The 23694-nt window shown below is 42.8% G+C and overlaps 1 protein-coding gene across 2 annotated transcripts in view; it reads left to right on the plus strand.

Moving 5' to 3' along the window:
• LOC143982097 (3 beta-hydroxysteroid dehydrogenase type 7-like) overlaps positions 1 to 23694 on the plus strand; it is a 137514-nt gene that overhangs the window by 21977 nt on the left and 91843 nt on the right. For both annotated transcript variants that reach the window (XM_077480519.1, XM_077480520.1), the window contains exons 2-3: positions 5124 to 5302; positions 19293 to 19448. In XM_077480519.1, the coding sequence (XP_077336645.1) occupies positions 5155 to 5302; positions 19293 to 19448 (304 nt within the window). In that variant the 5' untranslated portion in view covers positions 5124 to 5154. The remainder of the gene's footprint in view (positions 1 to 5123; positions 5303 to 19292; positions 19449 to 23694) is intronic.

A 23694-nucleotide genomic window follows, 5' to 3' on the forward strand; every position in this document is an offset into this window, starting at 1 on the left:
CAGTCCGCCTGATCTCTGTGGATAATCGGCCTCTCTCACAAGACCTGGTGCTCAAATCCACCAACCCTTTCCAGTTACAAGTAGGGGCTTTGCATTGGGAGAAGATTTCTTGTCTTGTCATTGACTCTCCATCCACTCCTTTGATCCTAGGCCTTCCTTGGCTTCAGAAGCACAATCCTGTAATTGACTGGCCAACAAGAGATATTCTGGCTTGGTCCAATCAGTGTAAAAAGAGCTGCATCCAACACCTTGTTCGACTTGATACCTGTCAAGTGGGAATAGAACAGATTCCACTTTGTTATAAGGACTTTCGGGATGTGTTTTCTAAAGGAATTGCTGACACTTTACCTCCTCATCGCAGTTATGATTGTCCCATTGACCTCTTGCCTGACACTACACCTCCTCGAGGGAGAGTCTTTCCACTGTCTGAACCAGAGAATCTTGCTTTGCAAGAATACATCCAGGAAAACCTAGCTAAGGATTTCATCCGTCCCTCCACTTCTCCCGCAGGAGCAGGATGCTTCTTTGTCCCGAAGAAGGATGGAGGACTGCGACTTTGTGTTGATTACAGAGGTCTAAATAAAATAACCATTCCCAATCGGTATCCTCTCCCTCTCATCACAGAGTTGTTCTCTCAAATCCAGGGAGCCAAAATCTTCTCCAAACTGGATTTAAGGGGAGCCTATAATCTGGTGCGAATCCGTGCAGGCGATGAATGGAAGACGGCCTTTAACACCAAGGATGGTCATTACGAATGTCTTGTCATGCCTTTCGGCCTCAGGAATGCACCAGCCGTCTTTCAGAACTTCATGAATGACATTTTCCGTGACATGATGGGTCGCTTCATGCTTGTTTATTTAGACGATATTTTGATTTACTCTCCCAATCTTGAAACACATCAGAAGCATGTCTGCTCGGTATTAGCCCGACTAAAGACTCACTCCCTTTTTGTAAAGCCTGAAAAATGTATTTTCCATGTTAAACAAGTACCTTTCCTGGGCTACCTAATTTCTGACACAGGCCTCACCATGGACCCAGCCAAAGTTCAAGCCATTCTAGACTGGGCACCACCTTCAGACCTGAAGGCAGTTCAACGCTTCCTGGGCTTTGCAAATTTCTATCGAAAATTCATTAAGAACTTTGCCACCATTGCACATCCCATCACCTCTCTCACCAGGAAGACTCCTAGTACATTTAAATGGACTACTGAAGCCCAGGCAGCCTTCACCCAGTTAAAGAAAGCCTTTACCTCTGCACCAATTCTACGCCATCCTGTTCCTGAGCTACCTTTTATTGTAGAGGTAGATGCATCTGAAGTAGGAGTGGGGGCGCTTTTGTCACAAAAAGATCCTGTAAGCGCTGCCATCCACCCTTGTGCCTTCTTGTCCCGTAAATATTCCCCAGCAGAACGCAATTACGATATAGGCAACAGAGAACTTTTAGCCATAAAGCTAGCTTTAGAGGAGTGGAGACATTGGCTGGAGGGAGCTCGCTATCCATTCATAGTTCTGACTGACCACAAAAACCTTGAATATATCCGTTCTGCTAAAAGACTGAACTCGCGTCAAGCCAGGTGGTCATTGTTCTTCTCCAGATTTGACTTTACAATTTCTTATTTACCAGGTCCAAAAAACATTAAGGCCGATGCCTTGTCTCGTAGTTTTTTATCAGAGTCTCCTCCTCCGCTTCCTCCTCAACCCATTATCTCTGAGGATAGGATTTTGGCTTTTACCCAGACTGACATCTCTGAGGCCTTGTTACCAGCACAGGCTGAAGCCCCTCCCTCCACTCCCCCTGGTATGCTCTTTGTGCCCCTGGCTCTTCGTTTGCAGGTATTGCAACAAGTACATGCATCAAAACCCGCAGCACATCCAGGGTTTAGACAAACTTTTGAGATTGTCTCTCGCAACCTCTGGTGGCCATCGCTTAGGCAGGATGTGTTAGCCTTCGTCCAGGCCTGTGAAGTTTGCGCCAGAAGCAAGAGCAGTACCTCTAAGCCCCCCGGTCTCCTTCGTCCTCTACCAATACCTACCTGTCCCTGGACCCATTTATCTATGGACTTTATCACAGACTTGCCTCTGTCCCAGGGATGTTCCACGATCTGGGTGGTGGTAGACAGGTTCAGTAAGATGGCCCACTTTGTTCCGCTTCCGAAGCTTCCATCTGCTAAAGAACTGGCATCTTTATTCATTAAGCACATTTTCAGGCTCCATGGGGCACCAGTTAACATTGTCTCTGACCGTGGCTCTCAGTTCATAGCCCAGTTTTGGAAGGCCCTTTGCTCTCAGCTGGGGATTAAATTATCATATTCTTCAGCATATCATCCTGAGACTAATGGCCAAACAGAAAGGACTAATCAGACTCTAGAGAAGATGGTACGTTGTCTGATGGCCAAAGATGAGGTGGAGTGGGTCAACATCCTTCCATGGGCAGAGTTTGCCTTTAATAATTGTGCCAGCACATCTACAGGGACCTCTCCTTTCTTTTGTGTTTACGGGTTGCATCCTCGTGTGTGCTCCTTTGATCTTCCGCCCTCTGATGTTCCAGATGCCAACACCACTATTGAACATTTCTCCAAAATCTGGTCCGATGTAAATCATGCTATTTCCCGCTCTGTACAGGCTTTTAAGAAAACTGCTGACAAGAAGCGCTTAAAGGCTCCAGAATATAAAGTTGGTGACAAAGTGTGGTTATCATCTCGGAATCTGTCCCTGCATGTTCCATCTAAAAAGCTTGGCCCAAAATTCATCGGGCCTTATGAAATCTCGGAGATTGTTAATCCTGTGTCCTACAGATTAAAACTTCCCCCATCCATGCGCATTCCAAATGTCTTTCATGTTTCATTGTTGAAACCTGTTCATTCCAGCCTCCTAGTAAATGAACCAGAACCTGTGGATATGTTGGACAGTCAAGAATATGAAGTGGCATTTATTCTTGATTCCAGACGAGTGCGCAATTCCTTACAATATCTTGTTCATTGGAAAGGGTTCGGCCCAGAGGATCGATCTTGGGTACCAGCTCGTGATCTTCATGCTGACCGACTTAAGAAGAAGTTCCATCTCCGTTATCCAAGTAAGCCTGGGGGTGCAGGAGCAACCCCTCGAGAAAGGGGGGGTACTGTCAGTACTAGAATCCCTTTAGGACCCAGCACAACTCACCTGACACAGCCTGTGTCTGGGAAACAACAGTGATTGGCCTGCTCACGTTTAAATCACCTGTATCAGCATTCAGTCAGCGCTCGTGTTAGAGTTCACTCGTGTTTGATCCAGCTGATATTTGCTCTGTGACTTTCGTGTTTGACCCGGCTTGTTTGACCCTCCGTACTTGCTTCTGATTCTGTACCGTTTGGATTCTGATCTACCTGTGTATGATCCAGCTTGCCTAGACTACGCTTTGCCTGATTCTACTAGTACCCTCATCTGCAGCAGTGAACCACAAGGTCCAGCAATCATCTATCCTCATCTACAGCAGTGAACTACAAGGTCCAGCAATCATCTATCCTCACCTACAGCAGTGAACTACAAGGTCCAGCAATCATCTACCTTCGTCTGCAGCGGTGTACTACAAGTCTCAGCTGACCTGCTCTGCTTAGACCTGCTCATGGTATGTGCTTTGAACTCTTTGTATAATCAGCACACCTGAACTGTTACTTGTTATCTGCACCTAGCCTGACAAACAGCTGTAGTATTTAAAGCTGCTGGCTTTTAATATTTTTTTTTTTTGGTGGAATCCCTCTTTAAGTGGTTAATATTCCAGGTTTTTTTTTTCCCCTTACTAAAATGTAAAGGCAGCCGATTGGTTGTTTAAACACTTTTGATCTTGGTGCTAATCACCCTACCTTCAGTTACTGAAAACAACAATTAAAGTGATTGTAAACCTTTACATATACAGTGAAGAAACCAATCCTCCTACATAAGTTGTACCTGTTTATTCGTAGTCTTTTTTTCTCTGCATCTGTTCAAAGTCCAGAATTTATAAACCTTGTCCGAGCTGTCATAAAAAACGGATGGAGAGCTGAAACAAAGCTCTGCAGAGCTCAGTGAGGAGAGCGCTGACAGCTGATTGGGAGGAAGGGACACCCCCCCCCTGCACACAGGAATAGAGCTGAGGCTGTCAATCAGTTGGAGGTCCCTCCCCTGTCACCTTTTTTTTCTCTTGGTGTCAGGAAACTCGTCAGATGTGATTCATGCTGATAGCAAAGGAACGAAACAGCAGACAGAAATTATACTTGGTGCTTTTGAGATAAGTATATGCTTTCTTTATATTTCATGTCTGAGATGTACAACCAGTTGTAGCGTTTACAACTGTTTCCTAGGACAGTAAGCAAATCACAATTACCCTTTTGAATAGAATTAGCATAAAATGAATATACCAATTCTATTGTAGAATTTCCTGGGAATCTCCCATTTAAGTGTAAGTGGACTGTTGCCTGCTTATGTCTATATATATATTCAGAAAAATGCATGCGCACACATATATATATATATATATATATATATATATATATATATATATATATATATGTGTGTGTATGTATGTGTATATATATGTGTATTACATATATATATATATATATATATATATATTACACATATAACACATATAAAATACATATCCCACCTTTGGCAGCCTGTCTATTAGGGGTGTCCTTTTTTAGGGTGCTTTGCCTTCACTTCCTTTCCCAAAACTCAAGGGGAGAGCTCATAGACAAGTGTCAACCGACAAGTTTGCACACTAAAAAAAATCTTGCAATTTCTGTTTCATTGACAACTTTGGATTTTCTATCAAATTCTGTACAGAAGACAATAGTCAAAATCCAGTAATCCTGTCTCACCCTGCTCTGCACATGCTCAGTTGTTCTCTATTTTTAGGCACTGTGCCTAAAATCAGAAGCACTAGAGGCCGATCTGCTGACAATCTAAAGAAGTACTGCTGCTCAGGGGCCCTGGGATTCAGCAAAAAGGCAGCCTCCAGCAAGAAGAAACAGGAACAAAGTTGGGGGCAATTTACAACACACACTAATGTGGTAGCCTAATTCTTAAAATGGAATGTATTGTTCCTTGTAAAGGGTAAAGTTTTACTTTAAGTTTAAGAAAAGTGAAAATCTGTTTTTTCTTTTTCAGATTTGAATTAAGCAGCCATTATTCTGTGAGCATGGCCAAGGATCTGGTTTACCTGGTGACAGGTGGTTCTGGGTTAATTGGTGAACATATTGTAAAATTTCTGTACAAAGAAGAATACGTGAAAGAAGTAAAGATTTTTGATATTATTGAAGGCGGATTTATTAAACATTTAGAAGGAGGTATATACATTTTATTATATTATGATTTTATTAACTTTCTTTCACACGGGCAGACTTTACCACCTTACTGAAAAATAACAGTCCCAAAATCCTGCTTCATCTCTGGAGTCAGGCACTAGAGTCAGGAAGTAGGTGTAGAGTTCAGTGCTGTAGCCCGGGGTGCTGATCCACAACAAGAGATACTGATCAACAGTTGAATAGAAAACCAAAAAAATATATACTTTTATGTGACGATACAAAACGATAGATGAAGACTGCATTCCATATAAAACGTTATTACATTTTGTATTTTTCTGAAAAAAGTTTTTGTTTCTGAAACTTTGAGCTGTATAATATTGTAGTTGGTGAGTTAAAAAAAGATCGGTGATTAGATCCTTTTAGTTTTTCAGTTTCTTAGCCGCTTCAGCCCTGGAAGATTTTCCCCTCTACCGGACCAGAGCACTTTTTGTGATTCGCCTCTGCGTCGCTTTAACTGACAATTGCGCGGTCATGCGACATTGTACTCAAATAAAATAGCTTTTTTTCCTACAAATAGAGTTTTTTTTTGGTGGTATTTGATCACCTCTGCGGTTTTTATTTTTTGCGCTATAAACAAAAAAAGAGCGACAATTTTGAAAAAAACTTGATATTTTTAACTTTTTGCTATAATAAATATCCCTCAAAAATATATAAAAAAATATTTTTTCCCTCAGTTTAGGCCGATATGTATTCCTCTACATATTTTCGGTAAAAAAAAAAAAAACACCTTTAGAGATGGCCTTGCGGTTCACCCGGCGGTCGGTTCGCAGCGAATTTTGCGTGTTCGCGATTCGCCAAACCGGCGGACTTCTGTCGCTGTTCGCCCAGCGGACATATGCGTTTACATTGTGAAAGAACTTTGACCCATAATGACACATCCATCATGGGGTACAGGATAATTGAGACATTTCAGCACATGGACAATTGGACATTCCCCCTACCTTTATAAATAGACCTGATCTGGCGGCCATTTTACATTCTGTCTTATGTCGGTGTAGGGACAGGACCCTGTGTGGAGCAGGGAGAGATTGTAGTGACACAAATCACTAGCTATTAGGTCCACAAAAGTCCTTTTAAGGACTGGTATAGGTGAACAGTGTATAGCAGGGGTGCCCAACCAGTGGCTGGGGGCCACATGTGGCCCGCGGAGCCCTCTGATGTGGCCCGCGACCTCCTGCTCTCGGATGGTGGTTTGGCAAGCCCAGATTGCAGTATGCCTACCCGCCATGCCAGAGCATTAGTGTTGTGAATGAAGCCAGGGGTAAAGAAAGCAAGCAGCTTTGAAGCAGAGTTGCATAAGCCAATGCTTCCTCTATAGCACTGGCTTCTGTCATAGGTGGAGTGATAGCAAATGCACTCTGCCTGGGACAGCAAGTTTATTACTAAAATCAGTGTATATATGGACATATCTGTTCTGCGGTGGTTACTGGGCTGCTTTCAAACTGATCCACAGGTATAGCGCAGTGCACCTGCGGCTTACCTGCACTGAGCCATAGACTACTGGTTTTACCTGTGGGTTTGGTGCACTTTCAGAAAGTGCACCACACCTGCAGAAAATAATAGAATTCTATGGCAAAGTACAGCTAACCTGCAGGAAAGCCACAGGTGCGCTGTGTCCACTGAGTGGGTAGACCGCAGACCATCAGTGTAAAAGTAGTCTTGGGCTTCTTTAACATGATCTATCTGATCAATCGGAAGTTCCATTCACCTCTATGGAGCAGCAGATGTAAACAGACTTGTGTCCATTTACACATGCCTATTTCCAAGCACATCAGCTAAAAAAACAGAAGTGGTTCAGTCCCGTTACATTTGATCATATGAGAGGGCCCATAGAGTAGAGTGGGCTGTGTCTGTGTCCGCTTTGCATACGCAGAGTGGATGCGGACCTGTCATTTGCTCATTGTGGCCCATAGGTGTACTATTTGGTGTTGAGTATATAGGTCTGTAATACACCTATAAAATACTTGCACATATAGAAAGCATAGTATAGTTCATTTCCACTGTGCAGCATTGTGACTGCTGAGTGGTTCTGCAGCGATACTACAAAGATTGACATAGGCAATAAAAAAAAAGTATTATAACTGGTGTGATAGACCAGTGGCCCCCAAAAACGACAGATTGAAGCGGGGTGTTATATACTTTCTTCCACATACATACTGCACTTCTCGAGAGACTTTTGTCACAGGGTCATTTAAAAAATGACAGGCAGAGGAAGAGGCAGGCCCTTCCGCAGGGGTGGCAGGGGTAGGGCAGGAGCAACAGACTTGAGCCAAAGTGGCAAATTGCAGAAGGTGCGTGCGATTACGTCAAAGGAATCACCAGACTTGGTTGAATGGCTCACTCAGCCTTACTCTTCTGCACCCTCCTCATCCTCTCCATCTGCACCCTCTTCACTCTCTGCTGTGTGCACCCCCAAAGACACTACCACCAACACCACCACCACCATATACCCTCCGCTTGAGTCACAGAAATTATTTTCCGATCCATCACAAGACATTGCCGATGCGCAGCCACTCTTGGCATTGGATCAGGAAGAGGAGGTAGCAAGAACCGCCACTCAGCAGTCTGACGACAGTACCCAGATAAGCCCAAGGAGGTGGTTGGTCCCCGCTGTTGCTGCCAACTCCGAGATCTTTAATTATAGCGGTGGAAAGGTGACGTCAATGATGACATGTCTAGTGATGTCACGTGGGTCCCCAAAAGATCTCGGTGCTGGTGTCAGTGCTCTCTATCTCGGTGCTGGTGTCAGTGCTCTCTATCTCGGTGCTGGTGTCAGTGCTCTCTATCAAGGTGCTGGTGTCAGTGCTCTCTATCTTGGTGCTGGTGTCAGTGCTCTCTATCTCGGTCCTGGTGTCAGTGCTCTCTATCTCGGTGCTGGTGTCAGTGCTCTCTATCACGGTGCTGGCGTCAGTGCTCTCTATCATGGTGCTGGTGTCAGTGCTCTCTATCTCGGTGCTGGTGTCAGTGCTCTCTATCTCGGTGCTGGTGTCAGTGCTCTCTATCTCGGTGCTGGTGTCAGTGCTCTCTATCTTGGTGCTGGTGTCAGTGCTCGCTATCACTGTGCTGGTGTTAGTGCTCTCTATCACGGTTCGGGTGATCATCTCCTGCACCATCTTCATAGCCTGCCCTGACCTTTCCTCTACTCCATGGCCTTTATGCGCTCCTGAATTGTCAAAATTTCACAGATAAAAAAAGAATGCTTGTCGTTGTCGATCCCAGATTCACTTAATACTTTTGTTATGTCAGTGTCCATGTGGTGGGACTATGTGTGCACATCTAGTAAGTATTTTGTGGCTGAAAATATGACCTGTAGGTTTTTAAGGTTCGCCTGCCATTAAAGTCAATGGGGCCCGCCACAAACTTTGCGGTTCGCAAACTTTTGGCCATGTTCGCGGTTCACGTTTGGGAAACGTCCCGTCGGAAGTTTGTCCATCACTAGTCACCTTGTACCGCTTCAGACTATATCACAATCTCAAGTTAACAAGGACAAAATGGATAGAGAGAGAGAGAGAGAGAGAGAGAGAGAGAAAGAAACGTCTACTGTTTTCGACTGCCACACAAGCCTCTTCCTTGTGTGTGTCTTCCCACAATGTAGACTAGTCACGGTCTTGCCCACCCGAAGTGGCCACAAGTGGAGGGGGCAAGTAATATGTGACCACTTATTACTCTCAACAAGACATAACAAATAAAATGAAGTTCAATGCTACTTCAATGTCATTTACATTTCCCAAAACCATACCCAAATTTCTCACTCTATCTTTTTCCCTTTATTCAAACTGTTCTGGTTGCTGCGGTTGCAGTGGACACCTTTTGGCTGTGTGTCCCTTCCTTCTGACTTCACATTCTATAGCCTGTAGTGACTTGCCAACCTCAAGTTTAACTGGATAATGCACATTTAATCTGAATACCAACACATCTGTGATCTCCGCTAACAAGGATTTATAACCAAGACATTCTCTTTTATATCCTGGCTCGACCACTTTAACCAACCCCCTTTGTGTATACCAAACAACAGTCCACAAACACACTTAGGACTTGACATAACTGATATGTGATGACCACAGTGCTTCATTATGGCTGTGTTGAGTTATTTTGAGGGGACAGCAAATTTACACTGTTATACAAGCTGTACACTCACTACTTTACATTGTAGATAAAAGATAGGTATAGATATAGGCTAGTGGTCTAGTTACATTTAATCTATATACTTAAAGAGTGCCACGTCCCAGTGAAAATTATACAAAGAAGAGGGATGAGAAACAAAAGGGACTGGAGGGCAACCAACCCCCGGGACTTTTATGGCGGCACTAAATATACTTAAACCATATGTAAAATCATTGAAATTTTTAATGTACAAAAGACATTTTGCGAACACAATAGACAATTACATCCAATAAACAGACAAAGTGACAAAGTGCATATACAGATACAGAAAGTTGGTATGTGGGCTTATGCAGCTCCATCCATTACCACATTCTTATATGATTTAAACTGCATTGTTTCTTTCCTACATGTTTCGCTCTTCAGAGCTTCCTCAGGACAATTGCAGCAAACAAAAAAAGAAAACTGAAATTATAGAAGAAAATTTGTTTCAATACACATATATAGCATTTTTGTACATATAATAAGCCCGGAACACAGGCATAGGAAATGTCCACCTGTATGGTTTGACATATCATAATTACATTAGTCTAGTGATGGATTCACCCCAGTCTAACAAAAACGGCCCTAACTGCGGGGAAACCATCACCAGAGAAATATTTCTATTTAAACATAAGGACATAATTTGCATATCAATAGTAAATCTATGAATTGTTTGTCAAAAAAGGGGGCAATTGAACCATTTCCAAGAATGGCGTCCCCAAATTTATTCGCATACTTAGTGCATAAATGGTGTAATTTTCCTACTAAGGAAAATGCAGATTGGGTTGTAGAACACAAAAAAAAAAAAAAAAAAAAAAGGGGAACCAGCAACTGGACCATGAGATATATCTACTTTTCAACAAAAGAATAAAATAATAAATATAGTAATAAAAAATATAAAAAAAATATATATATATATATATAGAACTGAAGTCTTACCCCATATAATCAGGCAAGTTGCTTGTATTATTTGTCGTTAATATCGTAAATTGGGTATATCAATTAACATTGGAGTGAGGACAGATAATCTCTTCCTCCTTTGCTTATCAAGCCAGCGAACCGCGGCAAGAGCTCCCATTTAGGGATCCCCCATTTCCGTCCCCAGAAGGATCTGCAGAGGCACGAGAAATATGTGTAAAATATATCTTAACTATTGGATTTTATTTATCTATCAAATGGCACTGTCCAAGTTTCTAACATACCTGGTAGTGATATGACAATGAAGAAATGAAACCAGTTCACGCAGCCCGGTATCCACATGTACCATATATTGTCAGATAAAGATTGGATAAGATGTGTTTCTGAACACGAGAAAATTCTCTGTGTTGATCTCTGAAACAGGAGAAATAAACGAAGAGACCAAGTCTTCATTATAGCCATCCCAAAAATAAGAGTAAAAAATGCATAGCCCTAAAAAATTAGGACTGCAGGCATGTCCAATTGGTCCAGTAAAGACAGATTTGTCTTACCTGTTAAATGAAGCAACGTGGTCTATTCGATAAAGTTTTAGGAGTTTCCTCCATCCATTTGGTGGCTCCACGTGTCCGCTCCCAATGCTAGCTTGGATAGCACTGACCGGGAACCGCGAATTTAAACTCGTGTCTCCAGCCCAGCAGCGTCTGACGTCATTGCTGGGCTGCGGGCACACCTAATGGGAGGATCCCCTTCGTGCGCACGCGCGCACGACGTATTTCCTTCGTGCGCACGTAGGTGTTTAGTGCGCATGCGTAACGAACGTGTTACACGTCCGTGCAACGCGTCGGCCATTTTAGATTCTGGCCGAAGTGAAGGGCTTTGCCAGTAGTGACCCTTGTGAGTCATAATTCAAGCAAATGGGTACACAGGCTCCCGACTTGTGTGTCGGTTGCCATATGTCCCTGGTTTCAAATGATGGAAATAGAAACTGGAATACTTGAAACCGGCAAACCCGAAGAGGGGGATTAACCCATATTTGAAATGGGGCGGGCTGACCAAACCCTCAACTGGTTGAGGAAGGTTGTAGGTCAGATCCGCCCCGGGGTGCCCGTACAGACCAAAAGGGGGCAAAAAATAAATAAAGGAGGGTCCCTTTTGTATCATAGAGTGCCTACCTCAGCTCGCTGGCTTGAAAACACCTCATTGTTTATGGCTTTTCGAGTGGCCCAGGCCCGTGCTGTTAAGGGGGGAAAAAAAAAAAAAAAAAAAAACATTTTCCATCTCACATTTATTTCCTCCCTGCCTATGTAAGGAAAGGTTTAAAACTGATTGAATCATTGAGTCCCGGAGATCGAGTGGCCCCCAGATTGTGTATCCATCTAGTCTCCCGCTGTAAGAGTATATTATTGTAATCTCCACCCCTTTCTCCCGGAGGGACATGTTCCAGGGGGAAGAAATGCATAAGACTATCATTATACTGATGGTATAAACCAAAATGTCGGCTGATTGGGGTTTCCATCTTCCTCCCCCGCACCAGGGACACATGGTCCCTGATGCGGTGGAAGAAGGGACGTTTGGTCTTCCCAACATAAAAAGCATTGCATTGACAGATCATAATATATACCACTCCTACTGACTGACATGTTACAGCGAATTTAGGCTTGAAAGTGTGGCCATTGGGCAGGCGTATGGATTTTGACGCATGAAGATATCGGCAGAAGCCACATTTGTGGCAAGGGGTACATCCCACCTTTGAGCCCACCCTCGAGGGAGGGGAAAAGTGGCTTTGTACCAAAGAGTCCTTTAGAGATCGTGATCTCCTGTATGTGATACCCGGAAAATCCGGGAGATGTTTTGCTAGGGTGGGATCTCCCTTTAAGAGATACCAGTATCTCTGAAGGGTCCCCTTAATTTGCTGATGTTGTCCATTGAACGTGGTGATAAATCTCACCCCTTCAGTGTTTTTAGGCCGTTTATGACTGTGTATTAAAGATGCCCTATTCTGTTTTTTGGCTCGTATGTAGGCCCTTTTGAGGCTCTTGTTACTGTAGCCTCTTTGTCGGAGGCGAAGTCTCAGTTCCCTAGCTTCTAAATTAAAATCCTCATGACTGCTGCAATTCCGCTTGAGCCGGAGATATTGTCCGTATGGGATACTCGCTATCAGAGGGGACGGGTGTGAGCTCGAGGCATGCAAAAGTGAATTTGCCGCAGTTGCCTTACGGTGAAGAGTTGATTGAATTCCCCCTCCCACATCAGTAAAGATTTGCACATCAAGGAAAGTTATCCTGGACAAACTCTTTTCCATGGTAAATTTTAAATTAAAGGAATTTATGCCCAATAGATCTATAAAGGTATTCAGATCATTTTCATCACCCGTCCAGACAAAAAAAATGTCATCAATGAATCTTCGCCACATTGGTATTAAATCGAAGAATCGTTGAAGATTCTCCTGGCGGAAGATTTGGCGCTCCCACCCCCCCAGGTAGAGGTTGGCATAGGAGGGGGCACATTTGGTCCCCATGGCAACCCCCTGTACCTGGAGGTAGTGGGAGCGCCCAAATATAAAGATGTTGTTGGTGAGAATAAAATATAAAAGGTCCAAAATAAATCTCCTGTAGTTGGGGGGGATACGTCCATCCTCCACAATGAAACTTTCAATCGTCTGAACCCCCAAATCGTGGGGGATTGAATTATACAAGGCCTCAACGTCTAGAGTGACCAACCAGGTCCCCTCTGACAGCGAGATCCCATCAAGCGCCCGCAGCAAATCAGAGGTGTCTCGAAGGTAGGATGTTAAGCCCTCTACATAGGGGCGCAAAAAGTCGTCGACTAGAGCACTTGCATGCTCCGTCAGACAGCCTCGTCCTGATACAATAGGACGGCCCGGGGGCTTCGAAGGATGTTTATGCACCTTAGGAAGGGCATACATTGTTGGAGTTTTGGGATTCAAGACATGTAAATATTCCCAAGTCTTTTTGGTAATGGTCCCCTGTCTATAGGTTCTCGCTATCAATTTATCGAATTGGACACGAATATAACTTATGTGGCTCGCTGGAATCTTTCGATACCATTGTTTATTTTGTAAGAGTTTTAGTACCATCTCTTCATATTGGGTGACGTCCATTATTACAAGGTTACCCCCTTTATCTGCCGGTTTTATTATTATATCTGTATTAGATTTTAACAAAGATAAGGCCTCTTTTTGTTGTTTCGTGAGATTGGATGGTTGTGTGTCCTTCCATTTTGTTTTTATTATTTCTTTGGTCACCTGTTGTACAAATGCCCATATATTGGGATTGTTTTGCAAAATGGGGAACTTGTTAGATCGAGGTTTGTACTCTCTGATTACAGATGAAGAGTGTAGTTCCGAAGTTGCATCTCGAGGTGCCCGATCCCCCTCTTGGTCAGCGAGCATTATAGATGCTTCCTCGAGATCTGTGGAATCGATACCCCCTTCATCCCATAGTTCCATTAGATCCTCAATGGCCCTAATTTCCGAGAGACTAAGGCCATCGAGTGAAGCAATGGAAGATTGTGGGTCTTGTTTTGAATTAAATGGTTTGTCAAAAATAACTTTAAACATAAGTTTTCGAGCAAACAGATATGTGTCCTTAACCACCTCAAAGGTATCAATAGGTTGTGTAGGACAAAAGGAGAGGCCCAATCTTAATAAAGAGATTTGGGCCTCAGTGAGTGAAAATGAAGAAAGATTGATTATTTCAAAGGGATTTTGTTGTGTCTCGAGTGAGTCGTGGTTTGATCTGGTAATTTGGGAACAGGTTGGTTGAAAATGGGGGCTGTGCGAAAACCCGATTCAGTGGTGGCCATAGACCGCCCCCCCTCATTCAGGGGCGAGACCATGGGCACCTGTGGATCGGTTGTGGGGTTGGAATGTGAAAAAGGTGAAGTGTTCGATTTAGTCGCAGAAGCCACTTTGGCTGCTGCGGCTCTAGTGTGAATAGACGTGTTGGGTGTGTGGGAGGTCGATTTCATATGAGAAATACCTTCCTTTTCATTAGTTCGTTTGGAGTAACGTGTTTTCTTGCCCGACGCTGTGTTTACTGTGGCCTGTGAGGAAGAAAGAGAAGAGGAAGAAATGGAGGAGTTAGAAGACATATCTGAATCCATTGGCTCTATAGTATCAATCCGATTTTTCCCTTGTTTAGGCATGAATCTAGTTTTGCTAGTACGATTAGACAACCAATTGTAGGCCTGGTTGTTGTCGTAAGCTAGTTTGTCTCGCATATATTTTTTTTCTTTGTTTACAATTAGTGTGGCAACATAGTGTTCCAAGTTTGATTTCAAATTCAATTCACGATCCACAAAGGATTCATGAGAAATCACTTGGGTATTTTCTTCATACAGTTTTTGGATTTCATTGTCAGTAGTGTTCAGCTCGTTGGTATAATGGGCACATAATATCTGCATCATCGCAGTAGAACACTGCTGAAGATTGGCTTCCCATTGGCTTTTAAAAGAAGACTCAATTTTGTAAATGGTAGGAAAAATCTGTATTCTGAGGCCCCAAGGGGACATGTCGTCTTCTATGTACTTAAGAAAATACTGTTTGTTCCAATATATTCGCAATTTTTTTTCCAGCATACGCTGGAGTCTTATAAAGAAACGGTCCATACTTAAACCACCAGTTGCCACCCCTTGGGAGTGATGGAAAGTATTCATAAGACCATCAAATTCACTGCCACAAAATTTAGCCATATTGGAGAAGAGAAAAAGAAAAAGAAAAAAAAAAAAAAAAATATATACATATATGTTAAATCAAACAATATTCTACAATCCTGTCTGCTGGATTCTTATCATCTGATATTGAATTTAGCAAGAGCGGGAACAACCTTCCCCAAGTTACTGTGCAGTCAGCAATTGAGACCTCAATTAAAGCCTTTATCTATGATTGGTGACTGGGCGAATAGACCCCCTGTTTTTACTATAGATAAAAGATAGGTATAGATATAGGCTAGTGGTCTAGTTACATTTAATCTATATACTTAAAGAGTGCCACGTCCCAGTGAAAATTATACAAAGAAGAGGGATGAGAAACAAAAGGGACTGGAGGGCAACCAACCCCCGGGACTTTTATGGCGGCACTAAATATACTTAAACCATATGTAAAATCATTGAAATTTTTATTTAATGTACAAAAGACATTTTGCGAACACAATAGACAATTACATCCAATAAACAGACAAAGTGACAAAGTGCATATACAGATACAGAAAGTTGGTATGTGGGCTTATGCAGCTCCATCCATTACCACATTCTTATATGATTTAAACTGCATTGTTTCTTTCCTACATGTTTCGCTCTTCAGAGCTTCCTCAGGACAATTGCAGCAAACAAAAAAAGAAAACTGAAATTATAGAAGAAAATTTGTTTCAATACACATATATAGCATTTTTGTACATATAATAAGCCCGGAACACAGGCATAGGAAATGTCCACCTGTATGGTTTGACATATCATAATTACATTAGTCTAGTGATGGATTCACCCCAGTCTAACAAAAACGGCCCTAACTGCGGGGAAACCATCACCAGAGAAATATTTCTATTTAAACATAAGGACATAATTTGCATATCAATAGTAAATCTATGAATTGTTTGTCAAAAAAGGGGGCAATTGAACCATTTCCAAGAATGGCGTCCCCAAATTTATTCGCATACTTAGTGCATAAATGGTGTAATTTTCCTACTAAGGAAAATGCAGATTGGGTTGTAGATTATATGGGGTAAGACTTCAGTTCTATATATATATATTTTTTATATTTTTTATTACTATATTTATTATTTTATTCTTTTGTTGAAAAGTAGATATATCTCATGGTCCAGTTGCTGGTTCCCCTTTTTTTTTTTTTTTTTGTGTTCTACAACCCAATCTGCATTTTCCTTAGTAGGAAAATTACACCATTTATGCACTAAGTATGCGAATAAATTTGGGGACGCCATTCTTGGAAATGGTTCAATTGCCCCCTTTTTTGACAAACAATTCATAGATTTACTATTGATATGCAAATTATGTCCTTATGTTTAAATAGAAATATTTCTCTGGTGATGGTTTCCCCGCAGTTAGGGCCGTTTTTGTTAGACTGGGGTGAATCCATCACTAGACTAATGTAATTATGATATGTCAAACCATACAGGTGGACATTTCCTATGCCTGTGTTCCGGGCTTATTATATGTACAAAAATGCTATATATGTGTATTGAAACAAATTTTCTTCTATAATTTCAGTTTTCTTTTTTTGTTTGCTGCAATTGTCCTGAGGAAGCTCTGAAGAGCGAAACATGTAGGAAAGAAACAATGCAGTTTAAATCATATAAGAATGTGGTAATGGATGGAGCTGCATAAGCCCACATACCAACTTTCTGTATCTGTATATGCACTTTGTCACTTTGTCTGTTTATTGGATGTAATTGTCTATTGTGTTCGCAAAATGTCTTTTGTACATTAAATAAAAATTTCAATGATTTTACATATGGTTTAAGTATATTTAGTGCCGCCATAAAAGTCCCGGGGGTTGGTTGCCCTCCAGTCCCTTTTGTTTCTCATCCCTCTTCTTTGTATACTTTACATTGTAGCAAAGTGTAATTTCTTTAGTGTTGTCACACAAAAAGATATAATAAAATATTTACAAAAATGTGAGGGGTGTACTCACTTTTGTGAGATACTGTATTATTTTGGCATTAAAATGTTTTGGTTTTAGGTAACTTATGTAGCGCTAGCCCCATAAGAAATCATTGAGAGTAATACTTGGTAAATAGTAGTGCTATATCAAAGAAGACAGGCACCAAACCAAATAGTATAGGAACACTTAAATTATTGCCACCCAATATGGTTGGTAACTAGGTAAGCATAAAATGGTTTAACCATGGTAATAACATAATTAAGAATACAAAGAATACAAGAATACAAAGTGATAAACAGTAGAAACTAGGCATAATATGACATTTGGCATCCAGATCAACATAAACAGTAGCAAGGCCATCTCAAGTAATCTACCGAGTGCTGGAACTATATTGCCAGAACACATTTATGGCACGTGATGCTAGTCCTAAAATGACTTGGTATGCATTGTCCAAAAGAAAAGGAGGGTGATAGCAGAGGAGGAACGGGGAACAAAGTAGGGTTGCAGAATAATTAAGGGACAGTCGTTTTAATTGTTCTTCTACTGGCTATCGTTGGGCCATTTAAAAGCGGTGGTGCATTTAACGAAAGTCCCAGTTAACCATTACACAATATAGGTACAGTAAAGTCACAGCACAGGTGTAAGGTAGATGTGGTTTAGATGTGGTCTAATGCAGTATTGGGTTGGTATAGGTGCAGTCTAGGATTTGAATAAGTGAGGTACAGAGTCCAGTATTGATTGGGTACTCTAGGTATCCAGCTCTCAGTGGCTTAGACCCTGTTAGCAGGATCATGAATGGCTGAGTCGCCCCCTCTCACCAGCCTCCAGGATGCTGTGGTGACCTCTTGCTGTAAAAGGGGGAGTACTTTGGTCTCTCGCAAAAGCCTCCAGTGATCAGCAGTGGAAAGCAGAGGGTGAGTGGATACTCCAATCTTCCTGAGCAGTAGTGCAGGTGCTGTGATGTGGGCGGTGTTGGGATGCCCCTGGGTGTCCTTACTCCCAGTCTATGGCTCAGATCTCTGCTGGTATGGTCTCCTCAAGAGAATACCCAGACAGAGGTGCTCTTTCTCGCTCCTTTGGTGCCAAAAGGAAGAACTTTGCAGGCAGTTTAATAATAATCATTTCTCCACTCCTACTGCACAGTACATTAATGGGTCTATAGTGTAAGGGGAGTATTTGTCCCATTATATGCTGTCTTCTCAAACTCAAAGGATTCTCAGCACTCTGCATAGAAGACTAAAGATTTGCTTGGCTTTAGCTCTCCCCCTGTTGGCCAGAGAAGAATGGTGAGGCATAACATCAGGATCTCAGTAGAAGTTGAGAAGAATAAAAAGCAATGTCTTCTCCTCCATATTTTCTTAGGCCGCGTACACACGGGCGGACTGTTCGTCCAACTTTGTCCGCTGAACAGTGTTTGGGCGGACAGTCCGCTCGTGTGTGGGCTTTCAGCGGACAGTTTCAGCGGACAGTTTGACGGACAAGGTTTTTCGGAAATTCCGTAAAACTGTCCGCTGAAACCTTGTTTCAGCGAACAGTCCGCTCGTGTGTAGGCTTGTTCGTCAAACAAAGTTGCGCGCATGCTCAGAAAGGATTTTCACGCCGAAAGCTATAATGCAGTGTATAGGACGTCGTATTTTTCGTCCCGTCGTACGTGCCGTTCACATCATCGCGCACGGTTTCAGCAAACTGTTCGTCCGTCGTGTGTGGCCATGTCCGTCCATGCTAAGTTTGAGCGGACTGTTTGCCGAAACTGTTGGACGGACAAAGTTGGGCGAACAGTCCGCGCGTGTGTACGCGGCCTTAGAGTGATGCACACAAGTTTGCCTAATACTGGTGCACGTGAAAACTTTTTGAATCATGTCTTAATGCACGTACAAAGCAGTGCAAAATGTTTAACCTGTAGATTCATGTCCGGAGTAGTCGACTTAATCAGGCTGATTGTATTCTGGTTGAAACTGTGGTCCAATGACTTTTGCTTTGTCCAGGCAGGTACATTTTAAACTGAGATAATTAGAACTGAGATAGGAACTGTAAATTAATAAGCTTCATGTGAGAACAAGGGGCTAAGGAGTAAGTGGAAAGGTCTTATCACTCAGATTCCTGTTGACTGGTCCAGTGTAGGCAGGGAAAGTGGAAAAAACATCAGAATTTTTATAGGCAACAGGAACACTTCACTTCAGTTTCTGTATAGTTTCTTAGATGATCTTTAAGTTCTGAATCTTGTTTGTTAATGTCTTCATATTCATGCTTGTATTTCTGTCTATTGCACTATAGGTCCTGCCACCATTACCTTCATTAAAGGAGACCTTACTAACTATAACCAAGTTCTGGGAGCTGTCAAAGGTGTTCATGTTGTCATTCATACAGCTGCGCTTGTGGATGTTTTCGAGGAACGTCCCTTTAAGGAACTTGAGGCTATAAATGTTGGAGGTGAGTTTAAAGGAATATAAAACCCTACACATGTTGAACTGCATTATATGATAATTTTCTATACATACTATAGCACTCTCTAGTGTGTGTGCTAGATGTAGTATAGGTTATTGTTAGTGTAGGTAAATTTATTTGGCTCAGGGCTAAGCCTGAGCTCTGAATCTGGGTCAGGGTTCAGTGACTCAGGGCTGGGTGACTCCTGACAGCTCTTCTGGTGCCTCCCCCTGTTTCTGGGACATTGGAGAGTGTTCTAGAGCTAGTGGGCAGGAGGTTAGGAGGAGCTGCCTGGAATATTTATGAGGCATCAGCTAATCCCTTTGGAGTGGGCTGGCAGGGGGCAGAGCTTACCTCATAAATAGGCATGCGCCATGCCAGTGGGGGCAGTCAGGTGGAAGATAGAGATATAGTGTTTAGGAGGCTGTCGTGGCCCTCAAAGGTGCCCCCTAGATTGGGGGGGTGACCTTGGGTCGGGGCTTGGGTGCTGGATAGATCCTACCAGAACACATGGAGGAAGCCCTTTCTGGAAGCATGGGAGCAAGAGATAGGACAGCGCGAGTAAGTCAGCACTACTGGGGACTTGTAAGGCGGGAGACTGTCACGTGTGGAGGGATGGTGTCACCCCTGTATGAAACTATTGTGCCAGAAAACCCACATCCCTAATGAAATAGAAAAAAAAACACTCAAAAAGAGTGTGTGTCCTCTATGGGACTTTACATTGCTGGCACTCAATATTAGTATGAGAGTAAAGAACAAATTTCTTAAAAAATATATTTATTGTTGAAAGCTATAAAATTACTAACTATGACATATACCAAAAACATCTAAATTGGATGCATATTGAGGATGTTGGAAATATACACGGGACATATAATAATACACAATAGAAATAACCCAACGTTTCGAGGTGTTTTGGAAGTAATACTCTTTTTCAGGGGTAGTTGGCTTAATCACATCAAAGTGTGTGTCATGTATATTATAGATAGACTCTCCAAGACATCTGTAGCATCCAGTGGGAGATCGAGCGGCCACAGCTCCACAGGGACCAGGAGACAACAGGGACAAAGAGAGGCGGAAAAGGGGAGAAAAAGACCAAGAGGCAGAAGAGAGCCCCAGAGATAGACCCTAGGTCCCCCAGATGGGCAGTGGTATAAGCTGGTGACAGAGACAGGGAAGCTGGTCAGAGTTGATGAGAAGATGGATGGAGCCAAACACAGGACATTCTTATGCGGCGTACATACGACCAAACTTTCCGGCAGACTGAGTCCGACGGTCTTCCCGACAGACTTTCGGCAGAGTTCCGACTAACTTTCTGAATGAACGGACTTGGCCACACACGAACGGACTAAGTCCATTTGAAAGTCCGTTAGTTTTGAATGTGATGACGTAAGATGGGACTAAAAAAGGAAGTTCAATAGCCAGTAGCCAATAGCTTCCCTTGCGTCGTATTTGGTCCATCGGACCAGCATACGGTTTTCCCAATAGGAATTGAGTCCATCGGACAGATTTGAAACATGTTCTATTTCTAGGTCCATCTGATTTTTTTAATGAAAAATGATCAGATTAGCCCACACACGATCGGATTGTCTGACGGAATGATTCCGTCAGACCTAGTCTGCCAAAAAGGCCGGTCGCGTGTACGCAGTATTAGAAGAAAACCTTAGAGTCTGCAAAAGACTGGGGCGGAGGTTCATCTTCCAGCAGGACAACTACCCTAAACATACAGCCAGAGATACAATGGAATGGTTTAGATCAAACCATATTCATGTATTAGAATGGCCCAGTCAAAGCCCAGACCTCAATTCAATTGAGAATATGTGGCAAGACTTGAAAATTGCTGTTCACCGACGTTCTCCATCCAAGCTGACAAAGCTTAAGCTATTTTGCAAAGAAGAATGGGCAAAAATGTCACTCTCTAGATGTGCAAAGCTGGTAGAGAAATCCACAAAAAGACTTGCACCTGTACTTGCAGCGAAAGGTGGTTCTACAAAGTATTAACTCAGGGGGGCTGAATACAAATGCATGCCACACTTTTCAGATATTTATTTGTAAAAAAAATTGAAAACCATTTATTATTTTCCTTCCACTTGACAATAACGTGCCACTTTATGTTGGTCTATTACACAAAATCCCAATAAAATATGTAGTGGCGGCTCCTGAAGAGAACGTGCTATGTGTTTTTCAAACTCAAAGTTATGCCTAAACTGAAGTTTGGTTTGGGTACAATTGTCTAAATTTAGACTTCAGCATCAGTCTGACTGGACTGTGAGATGTTCAGCCTGGCCACAGGGGGCACTGTCTCTTCTGGCAGGCATGGAACTATGGTCTGGTTAGGTGCTTAAGTTACTCTCTCTCGGAGCCCGCCCATTGGAAGTGGCGCTCTCGCTGTTCTTTCTGGGAGAGGGTATTTAAGATGCGGGTGTCACATGATTTGGGGTTCCGGCCCATAATGATGTACTGACTTCATGGTCCTGGTCCTCCTGACCAGCCCCCAGGAAGGCTATGGCCTGGGGTGCGGATCCACCCGATTTTTTTGGCCCAGGGCTGGCTAGCCCAAGGCAAGGAAACTAAAGGAGGATTCTGAAGTGGTTGGGTGCCGTCTCCGCTTTGGGAGAGACCCCGTAATTTCAAGCATTCCAGGGGAGGACCACGTACGGGTTGGTTTCTTAGTATGTGCCTGGAAGGGCTGAAGTATCCAAAAGAATCCGGTCTTGTGGATATCGCCAAGCTGGCTGAAAGATCCAGGTATCCTACAAGTGTTGTTCAAGTTTAGTTTTCCTACGTGTTCTACCACAACGTCTGTGGCAGAGACTTGTCCCTGAGTAAGCACCTTGTTGGCTGCTAGGCCTTGTGAGAGAGGGACTGTCCAACTTGAGTGAACATCCAGTTGTGAATGGCTATTCTCTGGATGCAGTCAAAGTAAGCAAGTTCTTCAACATTTTGACTTTGACATTAAGAGTACCTGAACTTCCTTTCCAACCCTCTGATCCCAATTTAAGAGACTGTTCATTGTCTACGTTTTGCAAATAAAATCCATTCAAGTGGATCTGTTGTCAATCTCTCAAGTTACTGGACCATCTACCACGGGACACCCCTAGATGCGAAGCAAGTGGAACAAAAGGTAACGGTAAGCCCAAATCTAACCAGCAGCTCCTTCGGGGGTAGTGCTACATGTGGGGTCGCATAGTCCGGGATTTACCGTTACCCCCGCAAAGAACTGTACACGTGGTAATGCATAGGACAGAGGGTTGTGTTTTTGAACTGCGCGATCAGCGCCATCTTTACTCGGACTTTCACTGAGGTGCATAAGCATGGGAGGAGCCCTTGCCGAACAGCCCGCAAAAGCCCAAATCTAACCAGCAGCTCCTTCGGGGGTAGTGCTACAAATACATTTACGTTTTTTGTTGTAACATAACAAAATGTGGAAAATTTCAAAGGGTATGAATACTTTTTCAAGGCACTGGACATATATAACTATTTGTTTCCCCTACATTTCTAATATCATAGTTGGAATAAACACTACAGGGTGGTTAGTGTTATGCTGTGTGTCAATATGCATTGCGTTAAGGCAATACATACATTTTAATAAGCTGCCTAATGCACCAAAAAAGGTGCATGCAGCAATTTAAGCAGCACACAGCGATGCACATTTAGTGTGCTGTGATGCAAAATACTTGCATTGCATTGGGATAGTTTGGTGGTGCGCCATTTAGAATGAAAAAAAGAATGATTTCCATGCAGCACAAGAGTGCAAACCCAGGCTCAAGCTGTATGTATTGTATTGTATGCCTAGAGCAGGGGTATTGAATTAAAATTCATGTAAGTCCAGTCACAAAAAAAAATTACAGCCAATGTCTGAATCGCAAGTCTGTGTCGTTGTACGCTTCTAGTTCCCTTTTTTGGTGCAAGCCACGTTCTCTAGTGTTTTGTTACTGTTTCCTCCACACGCTGTGGTAATAGTCTGTAAATGTAAATTGGATATTTCCCCTTACATCAGGTGTCCCTGCCAGAGTAATTCATTACATTGGGTGCCCCCATCAGACTACCCCCATAAATCGGTTTCCACCGTCAGAGTATCTCCTTATATTAGGTGTCCTTATTAGCGTACCCCCTTAAGTAATGTGTTCCCATAAAAGGGCCACTTTACATCAAGTATTCCTGTCAGAGTGCCCACATACAACAGGTTTCTGCTATGGAAGGCCCCCTTACATCTGGTGTCTCCCATCAGTGTGCCCCCTTACATCATTTG

Source organism: Lithobates pipiens, unplaced genomic scaffold (assembly GCF_037356315.1).
Source record: "Lithobates pipiens isolate NorthernLeopardFrog02 unplaced genomic scaffold, aLitPip1_a1.2 Scaffold_16, whole genome shotgun sequence".
NCBI lineage: Eukaryota > Metazoa > Chordata > Amphibia > Anura > Ranidae > Lithobates > Lithobates pipiens.